This window comes from Centrocercus urophasianus, unplaced genomic scaffold (assembly GCF_019232065.1).
Source record: "Centrocercus urophasianus isolate 14NV4802_14NV808 unplaced genomic scaffold, USGS_Curo_1.0 seq_24, whole genome shotgun sequence".
In the NCBI taxonomy this organism is placed as follows: Eukaryota; Metazoa; Chordata; class Aves; order Galliformes; family Phasianidae; genus Centrocercus; species Centrocercus urophasianus.
In genome coordinates, this window is record NW_024884800.1 from 100,135 (window position 1) to 120,937 (window position 20,803).

Sequence of the window (20,803 nt, forward strand, 5' to 3'; positions counted from 1 at the left end):
TGCTGTCACTGCAGCTCTGCTTCCTGTGGCATCTTTTTAGTCTTGCTGTTCTCAGTAACTTGGTTTAGGACCTGTGTGAAAGCTGCAGTTTGCTGCCTGCAGAGTCCGTCCTGCCTGGGGTGTGTCTGCTCCCTGCTGGAGTTCTGCTGATGAGCTTAAGGTTATGAAAAGGCCCTTTAAGACGGCTGGAAGGGGGCTGGTTTAATTAAATGTAATCCCTTTAGAAATTGCAAGCACTTTCATATGACCTGAGTCCAGCTTCCACCCTAACACAAAGGACCTAGGTTTGCTTTGAGAAGTGTGCTGGTACTCGGAAAAGAGCCAGATGTCTGTGAGTATTGCTGGTGCTTCAGGTGGGGGGCGTTACCTCTGATGCTCTTTCAAGGCAAAGCAAGGTGCTTCAGTGTGCTCTGTGGATTGCTGTATGACTCCTGTCCTTCCGGCAGGGCACGGGGCCAATAGGCAAGAAAGGTGGCAGGGCCCATGTTAGCTCATCTGTGCAGCAGGGAGTGGAGTATACAAGCCCTGAGAAGCATTTGTAGTCTCAGAAACACTTGCATGTTTTGTGGGAGTGAGGCACAATTCTAACAATACTTACTTACACAATTGTTTTCCAGTCATAACTGGTGCCACCAGTGCATGTTGCTAATTGAGTATCTTTACCTACAGTAACTGCTGGGTGAGAAGATGCTCTGAAGTGCAGAAAGCCTGCACTGTAGATTAATGGTTAAGAGTTGGCCTGGGATTTCTTTTTTTAAAATAAACTTACATCTTTTCCATAACAGTCAAATAATAAAGCATGACTTTTCCCTAATTAAAGTTATGCAGTTTTATCCAAAATTATCCTCTTGGTGTCTTAAACCTGGAAGACATTAAAATGTGAAGATTGTGGCCTGCAGACCAGCAGTATGTAACAGCCTTACATTCAGGAAATCCCAGGGAGAAAAGAAGATTTAACTCAGGATCTGGGCTTTGTAGAGGCTGATACTGTGTTATGTTGGGGGCCGGAGAACTGGAGGCAGTAGTCCAGATGTGGTCTCTTAAGAGTGGAGTAGAAGGGAGGAATCTGTTCTCCTGACCTGCCAGTCACACTTCTCTCAATACAACCCAGGATATGGTTGGCCTTCTAGGCTGCAAGCGCATATTGCCAGCTCATACTGAGTCTTTCATCGACTGACACACCCAAATCCTTCTCCTCAGGGCTGCTCATGAGCTATTCTCCACCCAACTTGTATCTGTCCTTGGGATTTCCCTGACCCAGATGCAGCACTTGGCACTTGGCCTTGTTGAATTTCATGTGGTTGGCATGTGCCCACCTCTCAAGCCTGTCCAGGTCCCTCTGTATGGTGTCCCTTCTGTCTAGCATCTAAGCTGCATCACTCAGCTTGGCGTAGTCTGCAATCTTGCTGAGGATGCACTTGATCCCACTGTCTGTGTTGCCTACATGGATGTTAAATAGCTCTGGTCCCAGCACCCATTCCTGAGGAATACCACCCTTCACCAGTGTCCACTTGGATTTTGAGCTGTTGACCATAACTCTCTGTGTGTGACCACACAGCCAATTCCTTCTTCAGTGAGTGGTCCAGTCATCAAATCCATTTTTCTCCAGTTTGGTAACCAGGCGTCTTTTATGTACAGATACAGACTGTCATCTTAGCATGTAGTTGCAGCAGGTTATTATAGTTGGGCTCACTTACAGACTTGCAAAAGAACACTGATCATTCCTGCTAGTAGAACTTACTGGGATTCTGAGTGGAGTAAAAAGTGAGACTTGAAAGTGTATGGGCAATCTTTCCGAAAAGATGTTGGAAATAGATGCAAATAGATTGTAGTGGCAATCTTTAGTTGTGCTTTGACTGGTAAAGCAATGCGAGTCCCCAGATAGAGAAGAGGAAGAGTTGCTAGGTTTCTAGCACTTTCCTGTAGCCATTATGAAATGAATCAGTTACATTTTGGCTTTTTTTCTTGAGCACTTTTTAGGTTAGTTGGCTTTTGAAATGTGTGTGCTCTGTGCTTCTTTTGAAATGTGATGAATTTTCTTGTAATGTGCAAGATAGCCTTATCTAGAAGCTTTTTATACAGTATTGTTAGCTGTTAGTATGCAAAATAATCTATTAAATGATAATGGAAAGTCAAAAGCAGCCTACTTAAAGGTCATCTACCTGGGTAAAAATTCTACTAGTTTAAGATCTAAGCAGAATTTTGAGGGTTGGAGGCACTTGGGTACAGCAATTATAAATGTAACACATTATAAATGATGGAAATTCAATTAGTTGCTTTAAATAGAATTTCAGTGTAACTTACTGTTTTAGAATAGCATTTTTAGTAAATCTGCTAATGATGAAAGTAAGCCCTATAAACACATAGAGGCCAATGACAGTGAAGGAATTTTGCTGATTGTACCACGGGATCTTTTTTTACTATGTTAACAGAGGCATGAGTCTTAAAATTAGTAACAGTTCATGAAATTTACAAAATCCTTTTTGGATAAAGGAATGTGGGTAATTGCTGTCACTGGACTTTGTAATCAGTGGCAGGTAATGTCTTTTTCTCACTGTATTTTCTCCTGTTGCTAGTGTTGGAGAAGGATGTGCCTCGCCTGCCTGGTATGGCAGAGCTAGAACCGTGTGTGCTCAGCAGTCCAAGTCAGTTACACTCAGAAGGAGTGTTTTATTTTATTGGCAGACTGCCCTCAAATGAAGGTATTGATGAGCAGTTGGACGCTTATTACAGTCTCCATCTGACTGGCTGTCTTCTAGTGTATTCTAGTTTAGTAGTTTTGTTATGTTCTGCCTGGGAAAAGCAATCAAGTTTTTCAGGCAGATCTTGTCTTGTTATGGGGCAAAGATTGGGTGCCTGTAGAGGAAAAGGGCTGTGCAATAGAAGTAGAAATAAGACTGTGTCTTAATTCAGGCATAGCACTACACCGTTCCTGCAGTTACTTGGAGGACAGGCTTTTATTCTTATTTGGGAACAAATCTGTTGTATATATGCTACAATTATTTGTTGACAGGAAGACAGACCAATGTGTACTGCTTCGTAGGTGCTAGAATATTTAATCTAGGAAAACCTCATTGGATGGTTTAGAAATACAAATCTTAATACTAATGAATCCTGAGTCTTTTCTTGCTTAGAATAAGCATGGATGCTAAATTACATTAATGGTTTAAAAGTACTTTGGCGGAGTAATTCAAGGGACAAAGCAAGCATAAACGTCTGAATTATGCTGGGACAGATTATTCTTTCCTCTGATAAAGCATTTTGTGTATGTCTTGTCTTAGTTCTGTGTTAGACAGTACTCAGTTGTGCATGCCTTAGCAGAGTGGTTTAACTAAAGATAGTATTTTGAATGAGGAGAATGCAGTTGATCATGCAGTGTCTGGCATTTACTTGCCAGGTAGGCAGTGTGTAGGTCGGGTAGGCAGTTTCTGGTGGTTTCTCTCGGAGCTGCAGTCAGAACCCATTAAGGTGAAGTGACCAGGAGTTGAATTGTCGTGGGGCATCTTTTAGAACAAAGCTCCCTCCTTGGTGCTTTTTTTCCTTTTTTCTTTTTTTTCCCCCCAAATGCTTTAAGAACTGTGTTTCTATAGCAGTACTGAGCAGAAGCTCAGTGATCTGTGTTTCTATAGCAGTACTGAGCAGAAGCAAAACACTCCTATGAAGCTGCATCTGCTCTGAAGCACTGTCAGGCTTCTTATCTGCTAACTGGGAATGGAGAACAGTACCTCCCACTGCTTGTAACGGTGGAAACTTCACTTTGTTTTTCCAGTTCACAACAGCTGGCTTAAAAATACAGCTTGGAAGCACGTGGGGGGTGGATGGGGGGTATGAAACTAGAAAAACAACTTTGGATTTTTTTTGAGGCGGTGTTACATCCCGGGACATGCTTTCCTCCTTTGGTCCTTGAGAGCAGTATGCTATTTGTTACAACTTTGTGCAGATCAGGGAAGCTAGAATTACTGGGGTGCGGTTCTGTAAAACACATGCCTGTTTCCTGTGGTATCTTTACTCATGCTGTATTCTAAAAAAGTGTATACTGAAATTGCAAATGAATATACCCTGTTTAAGACTTCTAAACCTTGAATTGCTACTCATCTTGAGCACGGAGAGCTACTATTAGGAAAGAAGTCCATCTCTTATTACTTAATGTATTAATTGAAGGGTGATAACCCATCGGGAACTCAAGTATGTTTAAACTGAATGACAGTTAAGGAATTTTACTGATCGTACCATGGGACCTTATTTTACTGTGCTAACAGAGGTGTGAGTCTTACAAATAGTAACTGTTCATGAAATTCACAGAATCATAGAATGGTTTGGGTTGGAAGGGTCCTTTAATAGCATCTAGTTCCATCCCCCTGCTATAGGCAGGGACACCTGCTAGACCATATTGCTCACAGTTCCATCCAGTCTGGCCTTGAGTGCTTCCAGGGAGGGTGCATTTGCAACCTCGCTGGGCCATTCTGTGAGGAGGATACTAACTGAACCAGCTTTATTTTAAAACTTATAGAGCAGAGCTGAAAAGTAATTCAGGCACAGGTTGCCAAGAGCTGCCATAAATGTTTCTGATTTCTGGTACTTCCCCTGTGCTCAGATACTTCTGCATTTAATCACTTATGCAGGTGTTGTCAGCCAAGGGTAGCTACTGCATTTTTGTCCATTAACAGGAGAACCGAAAGCCTATATATTCTTTTCATGATAGCTGGTATGTAAGCGGATTAGGTGAACAGAAGGGGCTTTAAAGCAAGCAAACAACAATCTGTTGCTTAATGACTTGTTTAACCCAATGCCTTTTAGACATAATTTATGGATATCTTTGTTCTTGCTGGTATATGTCCTAAGGAAGGCAGATGTAGAAGCTGACACTCCTCTGGTGCAAGAAACTGCTTCTAAGTACAAGTAGCAAAACTGGTTTGGGGCTCTCAGTCCTAGCAAGCATATCAAACGATTCTGTGCTTACTCTATCTTTTTAGTCTCTGGTGTTACATTGTCTCTGGTCACATTGTTAACTTACAGTATAAATTGCAGTTTGAGCTCTCTTACTAAAACTGTTCACAGCGTACCTTTCTAACCCCTGGAAAGTGGGTAGGCTAAGAAGGTGGATTACACTGGAGAGCAAATAAATGAGGGTTTAGTGATATACAGCAAATTGCTGTTGGCAGGGAAGAGAGCTGCAAGAGTAATGCCTGTACACTGGGGTTTTGTGCACTTTGAATCTTGTCTATGTACCTTCACATTTTCAACCTTTGCTCTACTGGAGAAGTGTTTAAATGGTTTTTGTTCTTAAAATCTTTGCAGCTTCTTTATGTTTTTCTTTTTTGGAGTACAAACAAGCAAGTAGAAATGAGCTCTCAGAAATCTCAGTGTACTTGAAGACTTGGCCTGGTTAGAAGTTAAGTCATCTGTGTGTCCAGGAGGGAGTATTCCTACATCTAGGAATCTACAAAATATTCTGATAATGTGAAGTTGTAAATGGAATCAGCCATGTTTTAATCAAATGTTTGAGATAAGAAGCTTCTGCTCTTTATCTCTTAACTTGTTCCCTGATAACTGTCGGTGAAAGATAAACAGGTATATTCTTGCTTCTGTAAAATGAAATTATAATGCTGCTTGTTGCAGTTTTCTTGCCAGTTTCATTGCATGGTGAGAAGCTTGTTACTAGAGTGGATCATATAATATTTCTTCTGAAAGGCAATTCATTATCTCATTACCTTTTGCTTAAGGTCTTTTTAATAAATTTGGCTGCATAGTAAGGTCACTTAAAACATTTATTCACTGTTTCTAGATGTTTCACCTCCCTGAGAGAACCAGGTGGTAGTATGCAACTACATAGGGATCATTCTACTGGTTTGTGAAGTGCCTGCTCATACTAGTGTCTTAGTTCAGCACGTGTTCTTTTTGCCTTCGCGTGTTATTCTATCTTGTTTGCTTTCTACTCGTAGCCCTTGAACAATATCAGGAATTGTGCCTTATAATCTCCCCAGATATCTATGGAGACTGGAACAATATTGTTCTGTACCTACTACTCTTCTGCAACAGGTTGAGGTTGTTTTTGCTTCCAAGAACTTTCTTGATATTTATCCTTCATGTGTTCCGAGGTCTGAGACATCTTTGCTTTGTTGAATGATTCCAGGATTTCCTACACTGAGAAATACAACCTCATCAGCTGTAAATGGCCCTCTCATATGTTTTCAGTATGTAGATTTGTATGCAAGTTGCATCAGGCAGGATGAACACTAGGACATCTGAAAGCTATGCTCTGTGAGCAAGCTGAAGTGGTGGGTGCTGGGAACACTGGGCTGTCTGGGCAGGTGACTTTATAACTGCTGGCAGTGGAGTTTTTAGAAGCCTGGGAATGGGTCTCTGGATGGAGGCAGATGATGTTTTTCATTATTGTGTAATGTCAGTGCATGTATTATAATGATGTCTGTTCTGTTTTCCAGATCAGTGTGCGTGTTACCACCATGGATGCTGAGCTGGAATTTGCCATCCAGCCCAACACTACAGGGAAACAACTCTTTGATCAGGTAAGCAATGGAGCTGCAGAAGATCTGAAGTTGATGCTAGTGTTGTGATTCTGACAACAGTTTCTAAGGGCTTCCAGTATTAAATGACAGTGTGTATAGCAACTTTAAGAGAACTCAAAAATATGAAATGACATGCTTTTTTCAAAACTACTGTATTTTTTATTTTTTAAGAATATGTTAGGAGCTTTTCTTACTTTCACTAAACTGTATTGGTACTGTAGTTCATAATTTGAGTTGTGGCTGCAGATATCTACTGCTATCCAACTCATGAGATCAGTCTTACAGGGCAGCTACTGTTAAGCTTGGCTTACTTGCAAACATTGTGTAATTGATTTCAAAGAGAAACTGATCTAGAACAGGATGGTCTTAGCTGAGGTTTCAAACATTGTTGCAGCATTGTGCACGCAAAGTGATATTCTATGCTCCCAACACAGCTTGAGGGCGATACTAAGAAAAGTTATGTACTGTATTATATTGAGCCTTCATCTAGGTGCTTTAGCCTTCCCCTGCATTCACTGACTGGGCAAGGTTCTTTCTACTTTGGTCCAAACAGAAAGAGGGAGACACGCAACCCAAGTTTGGAGCAGCTGAAGACAGACTTAACTGCAGCTGCTGAAACTTTGACAGGCTCCACTGTGTGTTCCTGCTGTAATCCTGAAGGGCATATCTAGGCAACTGTCTAGCCACTCAAAGCATCTGTGCTGCTCGCAAGTGACGTAGTCTCTTCCTGTAGACAGTCAAGGCTTTGTGAGGACACTGAGGAAAAAAATCAAGGGTTTCCTAATCAGAGAAGAATCTGAGTAATAAGTTCATGGCTTGAAGGAAAGTAAAATGAATCTCAGATTCATGACCAGATGAAGGAACTGCCAGACCAGGTATGCCAGGGATGGCCGTGGCTCGGTAGTACTAGGCATTCTGGGACCAGCTCTACCCTGAGCCTGTCTTAATAAACAGAGAAACTGAAGAGCAGACCCCACCTGTAGAGGTCAGCTATTTCATGTGGGGATGGAGAGCATGATTTTTTTTTTTAATATATTTTTTTTTATGTATAACCACAAACTGCTACTTTCCCTCATTACTCACCTGAATGACTCAAAGCTAGATACTATATTGTCCTCTATGGCACAGCCCTGGAATGCAGTAGAGTGAGATTCTATGGCTTAGCAAAGAGTGCCCTTTTATGATGGGATGGGAAAAAAAGGCTTTCAAAAAAGTTCTGTGCTGTAGTGTAGTTTCTCAGCTGTTTCCATGTAGCTCTAGTATATTGAGCCCTGTGTGTTCTCAAGACTCTCGCAGTTCTTTTGATAGATGGAATTTAGTTCTGGATTCCATTGAGAACGCATGTGTGCAATGTGGAACTCCACCAGTTAGTTAATGAAACCTTATTCTATTAAAGCTTACATGATATACTCCTAAATTCATCAAGAGATGAACTGGATTTTGTAATTTTATTTTACTTTATTTATTTGTTTTTTTGGAGAAGTGCTTCTTCAGTTGGATGCTTCCTGTTTTTTCTACTATTTTTCAACATCTGATTTTTGGCATTGTGTAAACAAAGCACCAGGTACTAGGAAGTGTTGCTGCTGAAGTCAGTAGTGCTTTAAATCTGCATAAAATTTTCAGTCTGCTCTAGACCACCTGTAGCTTTTGCCTCACTGGACATTTAGTACAAAATGAAATTGTGGTGTGAAAGTTGGACTTGAACAGCTTGTCTGTGTTTGTGAAGCTTGTAATTGTTTTTCCTGTATGGGAACTTTTCATCTCTTAGTAATTGATTTCACTCCTTTGTGAACAGCTGCATGTGTGGAAGAGAGAATTTGTCCACAGTCAGAATTGCACATCAAGGCTGAAAATTGCTGGGATAGGGGCGCAAGTGCTTGCATGCTGTAGCTATAGGCTTCTTACTGTTGCGTATGTTAAACATAGTTCTCATCTTCACTTAATCTTTAATCCAGTGCTCTGCTTTACCCCCATTGTCTCTCTTCGTTGCTCTTTAAAACAAATACTTGTTCACTCTTAAGAGAATTTAGGAGAAGTGCAATCTTGTAGCTTATCCAATTCTGGCTTGTCATCTTCATAATTTTTTTTTTAATACTTTCATCTGGCATGTATCTGATAGGTTCAAAATGGCTGAGCTATTTGTGTAGATTAGTTCCTCTAAAGGGCTAGCCCAGGGCTGTTTTCCCTGCTGATGCTACTAAAGGGATCTAAGCAATGATTGCTGTCTGACTAATGTCTGTTCACTCTATCTCAATTTCTATCCTGAGGTGGCCTTTGGTCTCATGCTAGGATTTACAAGAGCGAAGTGAGTGTTAATTTCCTAGCTCCCTTAAGCTATGAGGTGCTCCTGAAATTGCTAATCTAGGTTTTGTGCATGATGCTGAATGTGGAAAAAGTGTCTGCCATCATCAGAGTTTTTTTGAGGGTAGAGAGAGTTTCTTTACAAAGCAACCTTGTGTTTTTGCTGCTGCAGTACATTGACCTCCTGGTGTGAAATCTGGCTTCAACTCTTTCACAGAAAAATTTTTAGATACCCTGAATGTTTTTGCCCCAGAGTGCCCTTTCGTTTTGAGTGAGTTGTGAGTTCTGAATTAGGCAAGAAGCAAACAAGTTTTACCAAGGTTTTTAGTTACACATCTGTCTTGGTGCACGCTGCTGGCTTTGTTCAGCAGCGTTTAGGTAGCATTTGGTTCCACCCGCTGTGTCTAAAGGGAGAATAAATATATCTATCCCAGTGTAGTGATTACCTAATCTGAATAAGGATTAAAAGGACTTCTTGAAAGCTAGATGATCTCTTCACGAGGAAGAGCAGTTTGAATCTGGAGAGAACGTTCTGCACTAATAGTAATGAAATGGACTTGAAGTAGGGATGCTCCTGCCTCACTCTCATGCTTGGCTAAATTCTGAAGTAAACTTATGTACTGTTATCTTCTCTAATCAGATACCTTGGAGCAGAAAAATCCTTATGAATTGATATATAGTGTAGTAACATCATGATATGTACTAGAGATCTACCTATATCATCCTGTTTCCAGTGCTTGTATAGCTGTAGCATTAAATAGCTTATGCTGACAAAACTGTTAGTTGAGGCAGGAGGCCTATACCAGCTTGTCTTCAGCTGCTCTGCTTATGTGCCTCTTAGTGTCACTTGCTGAACTGCAGTGCTTACCAACTCACCAGGAAAGCCAGTAGCTCTGTGAAAGATGAATGTGGTCTCTGGCTGTAGTTATTAAATCTTCTATTTTGAGCACATCTGTAGTATGAAAGCATACTCCCTTCTTCTATATACCCAATCAGCTGCACATGGCAGCTTCTCAAATGCTTTTTTTTCTGATGCTTTTGACCTTGGATTCTTTTGGTTTCTTGTTCTTTCCCCCTTGAAAGCCTCTTATTTCTCCTAGCTTCTTGTAGAGGCATCTTAGCTGTATGCAATACTAGACCTATTGAGTGGATAGGACAATGGATGGGTGGCATCTCTACCAACTTGATGGGCCTTATGTCAGTGTTTTTTTTTTTTTTTTTTTAAAAAAAAAAAACAATTGAGTAGTGGTTTCTAAACTGTTTAGTCAGTACTTCTTTTTCCATCCTACAATGCACTCTACTTCTCTGACTGCAGATTTTCTTCTCAATGACTTGCTTTGTGCTGTCTGAGCCTATAGTTGACCACAGACTTCAGACTGTTCATTACTAGCTTTTAGACATCATAGAATCCAAGAGATAGTGACCTCAGCATGTCATGCCAGAATAAACCTTTAGAGTAAGCAAAAAAACCATCTCTCTGAGCGCAACAGCTGTCCAGTTAAGAGCTGTGAATTCAAGTACAGTTTAAAGTGGAATGTGACACTAGAAAAGCTTTCTATTACTTCAGATTGTGACAGCAAGTTGTTGGCCTTCCCAAGACACTTTCCTGGGTATGAGGTCAGCACCTGAAGCAAACAGTAATGTCAATGGTTCCATTTACTTCTTTAGAGGATAAGTGACTTTTCAAGCATTGTAGCTAATCTTGGTCAAAGTGCCATTGTTCTCTTCATTTGCTGGTTGTTGTTGTTTTTGCATGTTAATAAGAGAGAGATTCAGCTAGTGCACACAGCATCTTTCTCTTGGCCAAGTCTAGATTTCACAGAGTTGCCTGGATTACGTTATTTGAAGTTTTGGTAAGGTCAGCTTATACTTTAAAAGTACTACTCTCTTTAAGATGTGGAAGGAGTGCTTCTGAGATGAATATGTAATAGTGCTGAACTCTCTGAGGAACCTGGTTCTGCAATTGAACTAAGAAGCGGAATTTGTATTTTTTTTTTTCTTTTACTTTTGTGAATTCTTATTTCTACTCCTCTCTACTCATGCTTCATTTTGGACATAATGTGCCTGAATACTAGCTGAGTCAATGCTGTATTCAATTTTGAAAAGTAATTGAGAGAAGGCTTCCCCAGTCATGATCATTGCAGGATATAAAGCCAAATAATACCTGGGCCTGATTGAGATCTTTTGCTTGTCTAATCCATGGCCTAATCAAGGAAGGACACTTGTGCAGTGGCACAGAGGTTTTCAGTGGCAGTGAAAGCAGGATAATTAAGTGACATTTATCTGCAAAGTGCCTCTTTTACTAAATTGAATAGAAAAACTATGGCATATTAAACTGCAGATGAGGTAGATTAGCCAGGTCAGAGCAGTCCAGCAGTATTGTTTGCAAACAAATTTCTGTCAAAAATACTTGACATGCCTCTCATGGCCTCTTCATCTTTGGAAAGGACAACAGGCAATGTTTAAGACATATGTAGTATTGTGGATGCTTTGTGATGCTCTATCCTTTGAAGCAGGAACTTGAAATGTCTTTTTTGCTTGAATACTTTGCTTTTGTCTTTGCGTAAATATTGCTTTCATGCTGGATCTGCACTTGTTTGCATGTGTGGTGTATTTCCTCCAAAATCATCTAGTCCAAATGTCTACCTACCACTAATATTTCACTACTAAACCATGTCTCTTAGAACAACATTTAAATGTTTCTTGAACACCTCCAGAGATGGTAAATCAACCACCTCCCTGGACAGAGCCTGATCCTGTGCCTGACCACTCTTTCAGAGAAGAAATTTTTCCTAATATCCAGCCTGAACCTCTCCTGGTGCAACTTGAGGACATTCTCTCTAGTCCTGTTGCAATTTATGTGAGAGAAGAGGCCGACACAATCTCCTTTCAGGTACTTTTCTGCTTTCAAGTGGACAGCTGTAAGGTCTCCCTAGCCTTCTCTTCTCCAGACAATTTTCCTAGGCTGAGAACTATAGCAATCTTGAACAGTCATCCTCATGCTAAAATCTACATTTAAGAGGTCTACTTGTGGCCCTCCTTCTGCTGTGAGACAGCTCTTAATGGCAAGAACAATAGCTGGGAAGGAGACTGGTGTTTGTGGAGGGGGAGGTGAGAAAGCCATGCAGACCTGAAAAAGTGGAGTTTTCCTGTAGAAAACTTTTTAGTTCATGATAGTTTTGCTTTCAAAATTGAACCAAATATCCTGTTGAAGCTGAGGTGGAAAGGACTGTCACTTGGTAGAGGCTACCATCATCTGCCTTTACTTTCAGGATGAAGGCTGAATTGTACAGATCCATGCTCAGATTAACAAGCCACCATGTGCCTTGCTTTACATTTCACATAATTCCTAGAGGAGGAATTGCAGTGCATCTTAGTTTGATTTAGTAGCCGACTGGGGCTGTGAAGTTCTTGTGCGTGTGCTGTGCCGTCTCCCCCTCTCCTCTGTCCAGACCATTGTTGTCAATGCAATTGCTGTGCAGACTTCTGCTGTGGAATAAAAGTCCTTTTGTGCGAGGCCTCAGTGTGATGCCATTCAGCTCCTTGCTGGCAGTTCAGCTTATTGAATTCCCAGGCTTAAGCTGCAGACAAATGAAAGTGAGGCAAGCAGACACATACAGCAGTGGGGGTGAGCCTCCATTCCATTCAAATGTTAATATTGCAGAGAACAAAGCTTTTCTTAGGCTCTAGGACAGCCTTTCTTCCTCTCTTTCTACCAAGAGTTTTCTATATATATATACAGCGAAATCTAATGCTTTTTTGAAACCCTCCTTAGCTGGATGCGTCCTACTATGTGACGTGTGTATGTGAAGGGTTATCAGACCTACATTCTTTGTTTAAAGTGTTATTTAGGCCAGCTCTCCATATTCAGGCAAAGATAGGCTGAATAATTTCATGGACTTGAAGAATAGTGTATAGTCTATGTGGCCTTATGTAGGTTGTGTGTGTTTCTAATAGCATGCAGCTGCTGAAAGCTTTTTTTTTTTTTTTTTTCTGCCATGATACTACTTCTGTAAAGCCAGCAGAAATGTCTGATCCAAGCCCTAAATAATTGAACTAGTAATATGTTTGCAGGGACCCCGTGTCCTTAATTTTGTGGCTTTACAAATCTGGACTCCACATAAAAGAGAATAGAGCACATCTTTAGGAATCAGCAAGGAAGTAACTTAAAAGAAATTAGAGAATTAGAGAGGCATCATGTAAATCATGGGACAAGGCAGGACTAAATCTACCTCAACTATTTGTCAAATCCTTTAGCCTCTGCAGGAGGAAAGCTGGAAGCAAGCACAGGGGGGGAGTAGTGTTGAAAAGCAGTACTCCAGGTACAGTGTTAGACCTCAAGATAAGTGTTTTATCCTTTCTCCTCCTTTGTCTGGTAGTGGAAGTTAAAGGTCGTTGCCCTGTTTGCAGGCATAAGATCAACTCCAGGGTGTCCGGGAAGGATGTGAAGGAATTTCAGTTTTTAGATTGAATGAACCCTATAGCAGGTGTGTCTCAGACTTGCCAGAGCACAAAGTGGTGGCCTTGTGCTGGTGAACTTGCGTTATAAAAAAAATTCTCTCTCCTTTCTACCAGCATTATATTGCAGTAGTCTTGCCCTCCCCCATGATGCGCTTTTTTTTTTTTTTTTTTGTTACAGTATATTTGTAAAGCTGCCTTAACTCTTATTTTTGTAACAGTTGTGGCCTGCTAGAGACATGATTAAGGAGAGAGCTTCTATGCCAGCATAAATATTTCCTGTGGAGGTTCTTTCCTGCTACACCTGACAGATCCATTGCATTGTATTTTGGCTATAAAAGTTGGCTTGTAAGTGGCTAATCAATGTAGTATTTGATTTTAAGTAACAACAAATCTTAAGGATATGGGGAAAGAGATGCATGTGTTTCCCACATGGGATTTCTCAGATGCTCTGTCATCTATGTATGAGCACAGTGTCAGGGGTGGCAGAATGCTAGGGCACTGCTTGTCTCTGCTCATCTGAACTTACCTCAGACAGGTTTTCTGCTAACAGTGAGATCAGCCTGTTTGGCCATGGCTCTTGCTAATTATCTTTATTGCAGGTTGTCAAGACAATTGGTCTGAGAGAAGTCTGGTTCTTTGGACTCCAGTATCAAGATACAAAGGGATTCTCAACGTGGCTCAAATTAAATAAAAAGGTATGTTTGCTTCAACCTCTCATTTGTCTGAGGTTCCCTTCTCTCGGAGGACAGGAGCAGACTCTGTACTTCTATCAGGGATCTTGCTTCTTTATGGACATGAAGTTACAGCAAGATTAGGGAGTTGATACCACCTTCCTTCGACTGTTAGAGTCATAGAAAGGCATAGAAGGGATCGTAAAAATCATCTAGTTCCAACTTAAGATTGCCGCTCACCAGATCAGGCTGGCCGGGGCCCCACGCAGCCTCGTCTCAGTCACCTCCAGGGATGGGGCAGCCAACAACTCTAATAGGCAGCCTATGCCAGTGCCTCACCATACCCTGAGTAAAAAATTAAAAACAACAAAAAAAAACCAAACAAAACAAAAACAACAACAACAAAAAGAAACTTTAAAAAAAAAAAAGGAAAAACAAGCAAACAAAAAAATAAAACAAAACCTCCTAGTATAATCTAAATCTCTCATCTTTTGTTTCAAAACCATTTTCCCTTGTCCTATTGAACCACATAAACAGGAGAGAGAACGGTTTTTTATAAGCTCCCTTTAAGTACTGGAAGGCTGCAGTGAGGTCTCTCCAAAGCTTTCTCTTCTTCAGACTGAACAAGCTTATCTTCAACCTTTCCTCTTAGGAGAGATGCCTCAGTCCTCTGACAATCTCTGTCGCCCTCTTCTGAACCTTCTCGAGCAGCTCCATGTCTCTGTAGTGCTGGGGGCCCTAGGTCTGGATACAGTATTCCAGATAAGGGCCTTAAGAGGACAGAGCTGAGAGGGTTCTCTCTCTAACTCTGATGCCCCTTTTGGTGCAGCCCGGGATACCACCAGCCTTCTGAGCTGCAAGTAAACACTGTTGGCTTGTGTCAAGCTTTTTGTCCACCAGAAGCCCCAAGTCCTTCTCCATGGGGCTGCTCTCAATAAGTTCTTCTCCCAGTCTGTACATATAATTGGGATTGCAGCAATGCAAGTTTAACTTTGTGCACCTGACCTTGTTGAACCTCATTAGGTTCACATGGTTCTACTTTTCAAGCTTGACCGGGTTATTTTGGGAGGCATTCTTTCCTTATGATCAGCCTTCAGCCTTCATGTACAGTTCCATCAAGATCCCGGGATGTGTGTCATTGGGTCCCATAGACCTGTATACATTAGTCTTATCAGGCAGTCTCAAACTTGCTGTTACGCTACAGCAGGAGGAATTTTACTCCTCCAACTCTCACCTAGAGCTTCAATGGCATGAGAGATGTGGGAAGCCTGTGAAGACATAGGGAGCTGCGTGCAAACATGCTGAAAAACTTTACAATAGGGATGATGGAGCACTGTAGCAGGTTTCCCAGACAAGCTGTGGAGCCTCTTTCTATGGAAATATTCAAGACCTGGTCTGGGTGCCTACCTGCGAGACCTGTTGTAGGGAACTTGCTTCAGTGCTAGGAGGAGGGTTGGAATCTGATCTCTTGAGGTCCCTTCCAACCCCTCCAATTCTGTGATTCTGTGAAGATTGAGGCCAGGAACTTGTTGAGTACCTCAGCCTTCTCATGACTGTTGCAATTTCTTCCTTCTCATTTATCACGTTCCTTGACCATTGTCTTCTGAGCAGTGTACCTGTAGAATCTCTTGTTATTTTACCACATCCTTTGCTAAGGTCAATTCCGTCTGTGGCCTGACTTTCCTGATCTCATCTGTTCATGTCTCGACAGCATCCTCTTATTCTTCATGGGTCACACGTCCCTATTCCCATCACACAGTCAATCTTCCCTAGCCTGCAAGATCTGTTAACTGCCCTTGTAACTGTTAATGTGATGCTCATGTGAGCATCTTGCCCATTCATATTTGTGTTACAAAGGGTTTTTTTTCTAATGCATGCTTGTCTTCTCTTTCTGACCATTAATCCTGCTCACTTTCATTTGACATGTTAGCTATAAAATCTGATAACTCTGTTGCTCCAGGTAACAGCACAGGATGTACGCAAGGAAAGCCCTCTTCTTTTCAAATTCCGAGCCAAGTTCTACCCGGAAGATGTGGCTGAAGAGCTGATCCAGGACATCACACAGCGCCTGTTCTTCCTCCAAGTGAAGGAGGCAATTCTGAATGATGACATTTACTGTCCTCCAGAAACAGCTGTCCTACTGGCTTCCTATGCTGTCCAGTCCAAGTATGGCGACTTCAATAAAGAAGTGCACAAGTCTGGTTACCTTGCTAGTGACAAACTGCTCCCACAGAGGTATGAGAATTTGTTCAGTTTTAAAACATCTTTGTGCTAAGATGTTTGGAATTTTTTTGGAGTCTTAAACAGAGAATTCATAATAAGATATAGCCTCGGGCCTCTCTTAAAGATCCTATTGCTGCTGAGGAAATTGTAATTGGAGGTAGTTGGAGAAGCTCTAATAAAAGCCTGATAACGTAATGGTACAAGGAGAAACATAGCTGAATACAGCTTGTTATTTGTCAGAAGCCTTGAATACTCTACTGATGTGTCTCTGCCTAGCCTTATAAACCCATATTTCTGGAAATGTTTTTTGTGTTGGGAGCTGTGATGTCCATGGAGTATTTAATGTAGCGTTGTTCTGGACCGATGTGGTGGTGTGTGCATAAATGCAGTGGCTGGTCTCAAAAATCCAGTGTATTCTTTCTAGAGTTCTGGAGCAGCACAAGCTTAACAAGGACCAGTGGGAGGAGAGGATCCAGGTGTGGCATGAAGAACATCGAGGAATGATTAGGTAACTGATGCATGTGAAACTGCTGTATATAAGGTAGTGTGATATATGCTAGTGTATACTGTATGAAGTCGCACAGTAATCTGCAGCTTGCTCCAGCATGAGTTAGCATTCATCAGTTTATTCTACTGAGAGTAACTAGGCCAATGTGCCTCTGACCTTGATAGTCCATGTAACTGGCTGATGTTAGTAAAAACAAAACTAGACTTGCTGAGCTTGTTCACTCTTGTCTTCAAGGATGATTCTTGGGATCTTTGGCTAGTCTATTGCTGTTCTATCTGTGTAGATAGTCAGCACCTTCTTGATGAAATGGCTTATTGACTTGAGAAAGAATATCTGCTTTCTTTTTGCATAATACAGAGAAGATGCTGTCTTGGAGTACCTAAAAATAGCACAGGACTTGGAAATGTATGGTGTGAACTACTTCAGCATTAAAAACAAAAAGGGCTCTGAACTCTGGCTAGGTGTAGATGCTCTTGGACTCAACATTTATGAGCAGAATGACAGGTAATAAATCTACTCTCCTCTTCATTGACTTCTTGTCCTTTTCAGTGTAAAGGTAGTTAAAAGTAATTGTTAATCTGCTCTGGTATTTTGCTCTTATACTGAACTCTGCTGCTTATGTGTCATTCTTAGTTGTGTTTTTGCTAGAATGCCCCATAAAATGTGCTGCTTAGGAGCAAAACCCATGAGACACTGAAATCTTACCAAGCTAGTTTTACCTCTATCCTTTGTCTTCCTGATGTGGATGCATTCTTCAGCTGTTCTCCATTTAATCAAACAGGATTGGAAAACTGCTCCCTAGTTCATTAATCTGACCAATTTTATTTGCTTATTCCAGTCAACCTGAGAGTACTGAAATATCACGAGGGCAGGTTTTTCAGAATTTTGAGCTTTATGTTGTAGTTCAGGAATTTGAAATGTTGTGGGACTTATATCTCCTCTGTTTTCTGCTTCTGCAGGCTAACACCAAAAATTGGATTCCCTTGGAGTGAGATCAGAAATATTTCTTTCAATGACAAGAAGTTTGTGATCAAGCCTATTGACAAGAAAGCACCAGTAAGAAGCAACAGCCATATTAAAGCTTTTGAACTTTCCGTTTCTTCTTAGATGAATTGTAGAATGGTTTGGTTTGGAATGGACCTGAAAGGTCATCCAGTTCCACCCCTACTGCTGTGGTCAAGGTTGCCCTCTCACCAGATCAGGCTGCCCAGGTCACATTCAGCCTGGCCTCCGGGGAAGAGGCACCTACACTTCTGGACAGTCTGTATCAGGGCTTAACCATCCTTTGAGTAAAAGGATTTCCTTCTAGCATCTAAACCAAATCTTCCCTCTTTTAGTTTAAAGCCATTCCCCATTGCTATTGGATCATATAAAATGAATGATCAGTTGTCTGTGGTTTTACTTATTTTAGTTGTAAATATTATTTTTATCAGTAATATCAGTAGTTGCTTAAGTAGTTCTCTACTACCAGTTTGGGGCAGTATGTCAAGAATGTATTGAACTGCAATAAGGGGATAGATGGAAATTGGTTCAGGCTGGGAAGGGAGGCATTTGTTCACTGCAACTTTATGCTGTCCAAAGTCAGAGAGAGAGAGGCTTTTTGCTTAGGGTTTCTGGTTCTCCTACAACCACTTTAATTCTCTGATTCGATTAGGGGATCTTAAGCACCTGTGCTAACTGTTGTATGCTTCCATTGACTTTAGTAGCATGGGATCATCTTTCACTGTGTTTTACTTGAAGCTGAAGCTTCGCATCATTTTGTAGGGTGCACTGGGAACATTTTTTCCTTATTTATTTGAATGAACATTATTTAAGTTAATTTACTCTTTGAGGCCTGTTAATATCCTGTGTCAGCTGATACCTTCTGTTCTTCTGGTCATTCTTGGTGTTTTTTTTTTTTTCAGCTGCTTGGAAGCATTTTCTTGCTGCTGTTTTTGTTTTAACAGAATTAAGTTATTTTTCCTTAGGACATAATTTTTAACACTCTGTGGCATAAGAGAAAAACTTGCACATGATCTGGATGACCAGATTTAAAGAATTAAGTGGTAATAAAAGTGGAGGAAGGCACAGCCTCAGTGTTCCTAGTAAACTCACCCATGGTTGGACATGATTGTATTTCTAATGAAACAAAAGAGCCAAGCTGCTACACACTCTGTGTACTACGAGTGCTTTACGATGATACCAAGTAGACTGTAACAGGAAGTTAGGCAATTCTGCCCTGTGTCAATTTATCATCTTGAATTTCACTCCTGAAAGATGGAGGTCTGACTACTACCAGCGGTGAATTAGACACTGATCAGAAATGCTGGCTAGCAGTATTAGCAAGTTGAGAGTTTTGGTGTGTGTTGCATACATAGAGGGTTTACTACACTGAAGGAACAATTTTAATGCTGCCTTTTTCTTGTCCCAAGGACTTCGTATTCTATGCCCCTCGGTTACGGATTAACAAACGAATCCTGGCACTCTGTATGGGAAACCATGAGCTCTACATGCGCAGACGTAAACCAGATACCATTGAGGTGCAGCAGATGAAAGCACAGGCTCGGGAAGAGAAGCATCAGAAACAGATGGAGAGGTCTGTGCAAGGTTCTGAGTAACCCGGGTTTGGTTGGTCACTCCACAGTAGTATCATGTGCTAGATAGAAGTGCTGGCAGCATGCATGCTAACCTGCTTGAGCCAAGAACGGGAAGACTTCTTTCTGCTTCAGTATATCTAATGAGATGATGGAAGTGGCTCTCATCACAGGTGTGGTTTACCACCACTTCCTTGGAATTAAATGCGTGCCCATCTATTTGAAAGGGTTAATCTGAATCTTGATATAAGGATCTTCAGTTAGTGGAAGTTCATAATAGTAATGCTACTAAGGTGAATGCCAGCAGAGCAAGCTTTTTGTTTCTTCACTTTAAAAGGAGCACATATGGAGTAAAGATCATCAGCTGAGTGAACTAGCGCATTTCTCTTGTGTGCTTATAGTTTCACTAAAAAGAACTACAGACTACAGCTGTAAATTATAAACTGCATTATGACTTTCCCCATTATCAGAGCCCTGCTGGAGAATGAGAAGAAGAAAAGGGAATTGGCAGAAAAAGAGAAAGAGAAGATTGAACGTGAGAAGGAGGAGCTGATGGAAAAACTCAAGCAAATTGAGGAGCAAACCAAGAAGGCTCAGCAAGGTAATAGAAAATACTCCAGTATTCCATTAGATGCACAGTCTGGGTAGTCTGAATGAGAAAGATTCAAATAATAAAGCTAGGAGCATCTCCAATTCATTCAGATTCCAGTATTTTGTGCTGGCTAATGTTAAGGCCCTAGTTTAGCCTTCTGAAGCTGAATGCAACTCAGCAGATGCAAATACTCTGAAGTATGGCTTGTATTAAAGAGGTGGGGGGCAGCCAAGCTGCCTCTTTGGCAGCTAGATTCTCTTTCAGTTGTCCACATGCCAGCTGGAAGCTTTATCTTAGCACATCTGTAGAGGAAAGAGTCAGAAAGTGTAGCGAGGGTCATATCAGCCAGTGCCCTGGCTTTTACAATCTAGTTGCTTGGCCAGCATTACTATGCAGTGCCCAATTGGAATGCAGCATGTTTTTCTGTCTTTAAGGATGTCATTTTGAGATGGATACTTCCCACAAATCAATCAGCAAGTAATCTGCTGGCTTGCAGGTCTAGCTCTTCATCTTTAATCTCCACTTGCAATGTAAAGTGGAGGAAAGGGCATACATAGTTGCTTGAGTCTGTCCATTCTCTCTATGGGAAAGATTCCATCCAGGAGGTAGGAATAAGGGCACCCTCCTATTACCTTTTTTGCTTTATTTCTCTTCAAATGTACCTCTGCTATTCCTTCAGAACTGGAAGAACAGACCCGTAGAGCCATGGAGCTGGAACAGGAAAGAAAGCGAGCTCAGGAGGAAGCAGAAAAACTGGCTAAAGAACGTAGAGAAGCAGAAGAGGCAAAGGAAGCCCTGCTAAAAGCATCCCATGATCAACAAAAGACCCAGGAACAACTGGTGAGTGGGTTAGCTGAAAATGTGGTAGGGCAGTGACATTGTAGGGGTCTTTTTAAGGTCATAGAACAAATTAAGCTATGAATATAGTGAAGAAGTATATTTTAGTT

The 20,803-nt window shown here is 41.2% G+C and overlaps 1 protein-coding gene across 2 annotated transcripts in view; it reads left to right on the forward strand.

Annotated features, from left to right (window-relative positions):
- MSN (moesin) overlaps nt 1-20,803 on the forward strand; it is a 36,447-nt gene that overhangs the window by 12,797 nt on the left and 2,847 nt on the right. For both annotated transcript variants that reach the window (XM_042825298.1, XM_042825297.1), the window contains exons 2-10: nt 6,444-6,527; nt 13,889-13,984; nt 15,921-16,195; nt 16,608-16,691; nt 17,049-17,195; nt 17,651-17,747; nt 19,103-19,266; nt 19,735-19,865; nt 20,536-20,696. In XM_042825298.1, coding sequence (XP_042681232.1) covers nt 6,444-6,527; nt 13,889-13,984; nt 15,921-16,195; nt 16,608-16,691; nt 17,049-17,195; nt 17,651-17,747; nt 19,103-19,266; nt 19,735-19,865; nt 20,536-20,696 — 1,239 coding nt within the window. The remainder of the gene's footprint in view (nt 1-6,443; nt 6,528-13,888; nt 13,985-15,920; nt 16,196-16,607; nt 16,692-17,048; nt 17,196-17,650; nt 17,748-19,102; nt 19,267-19,734; nt 19,866-20,535; nt 20,697-20,803) is intronic.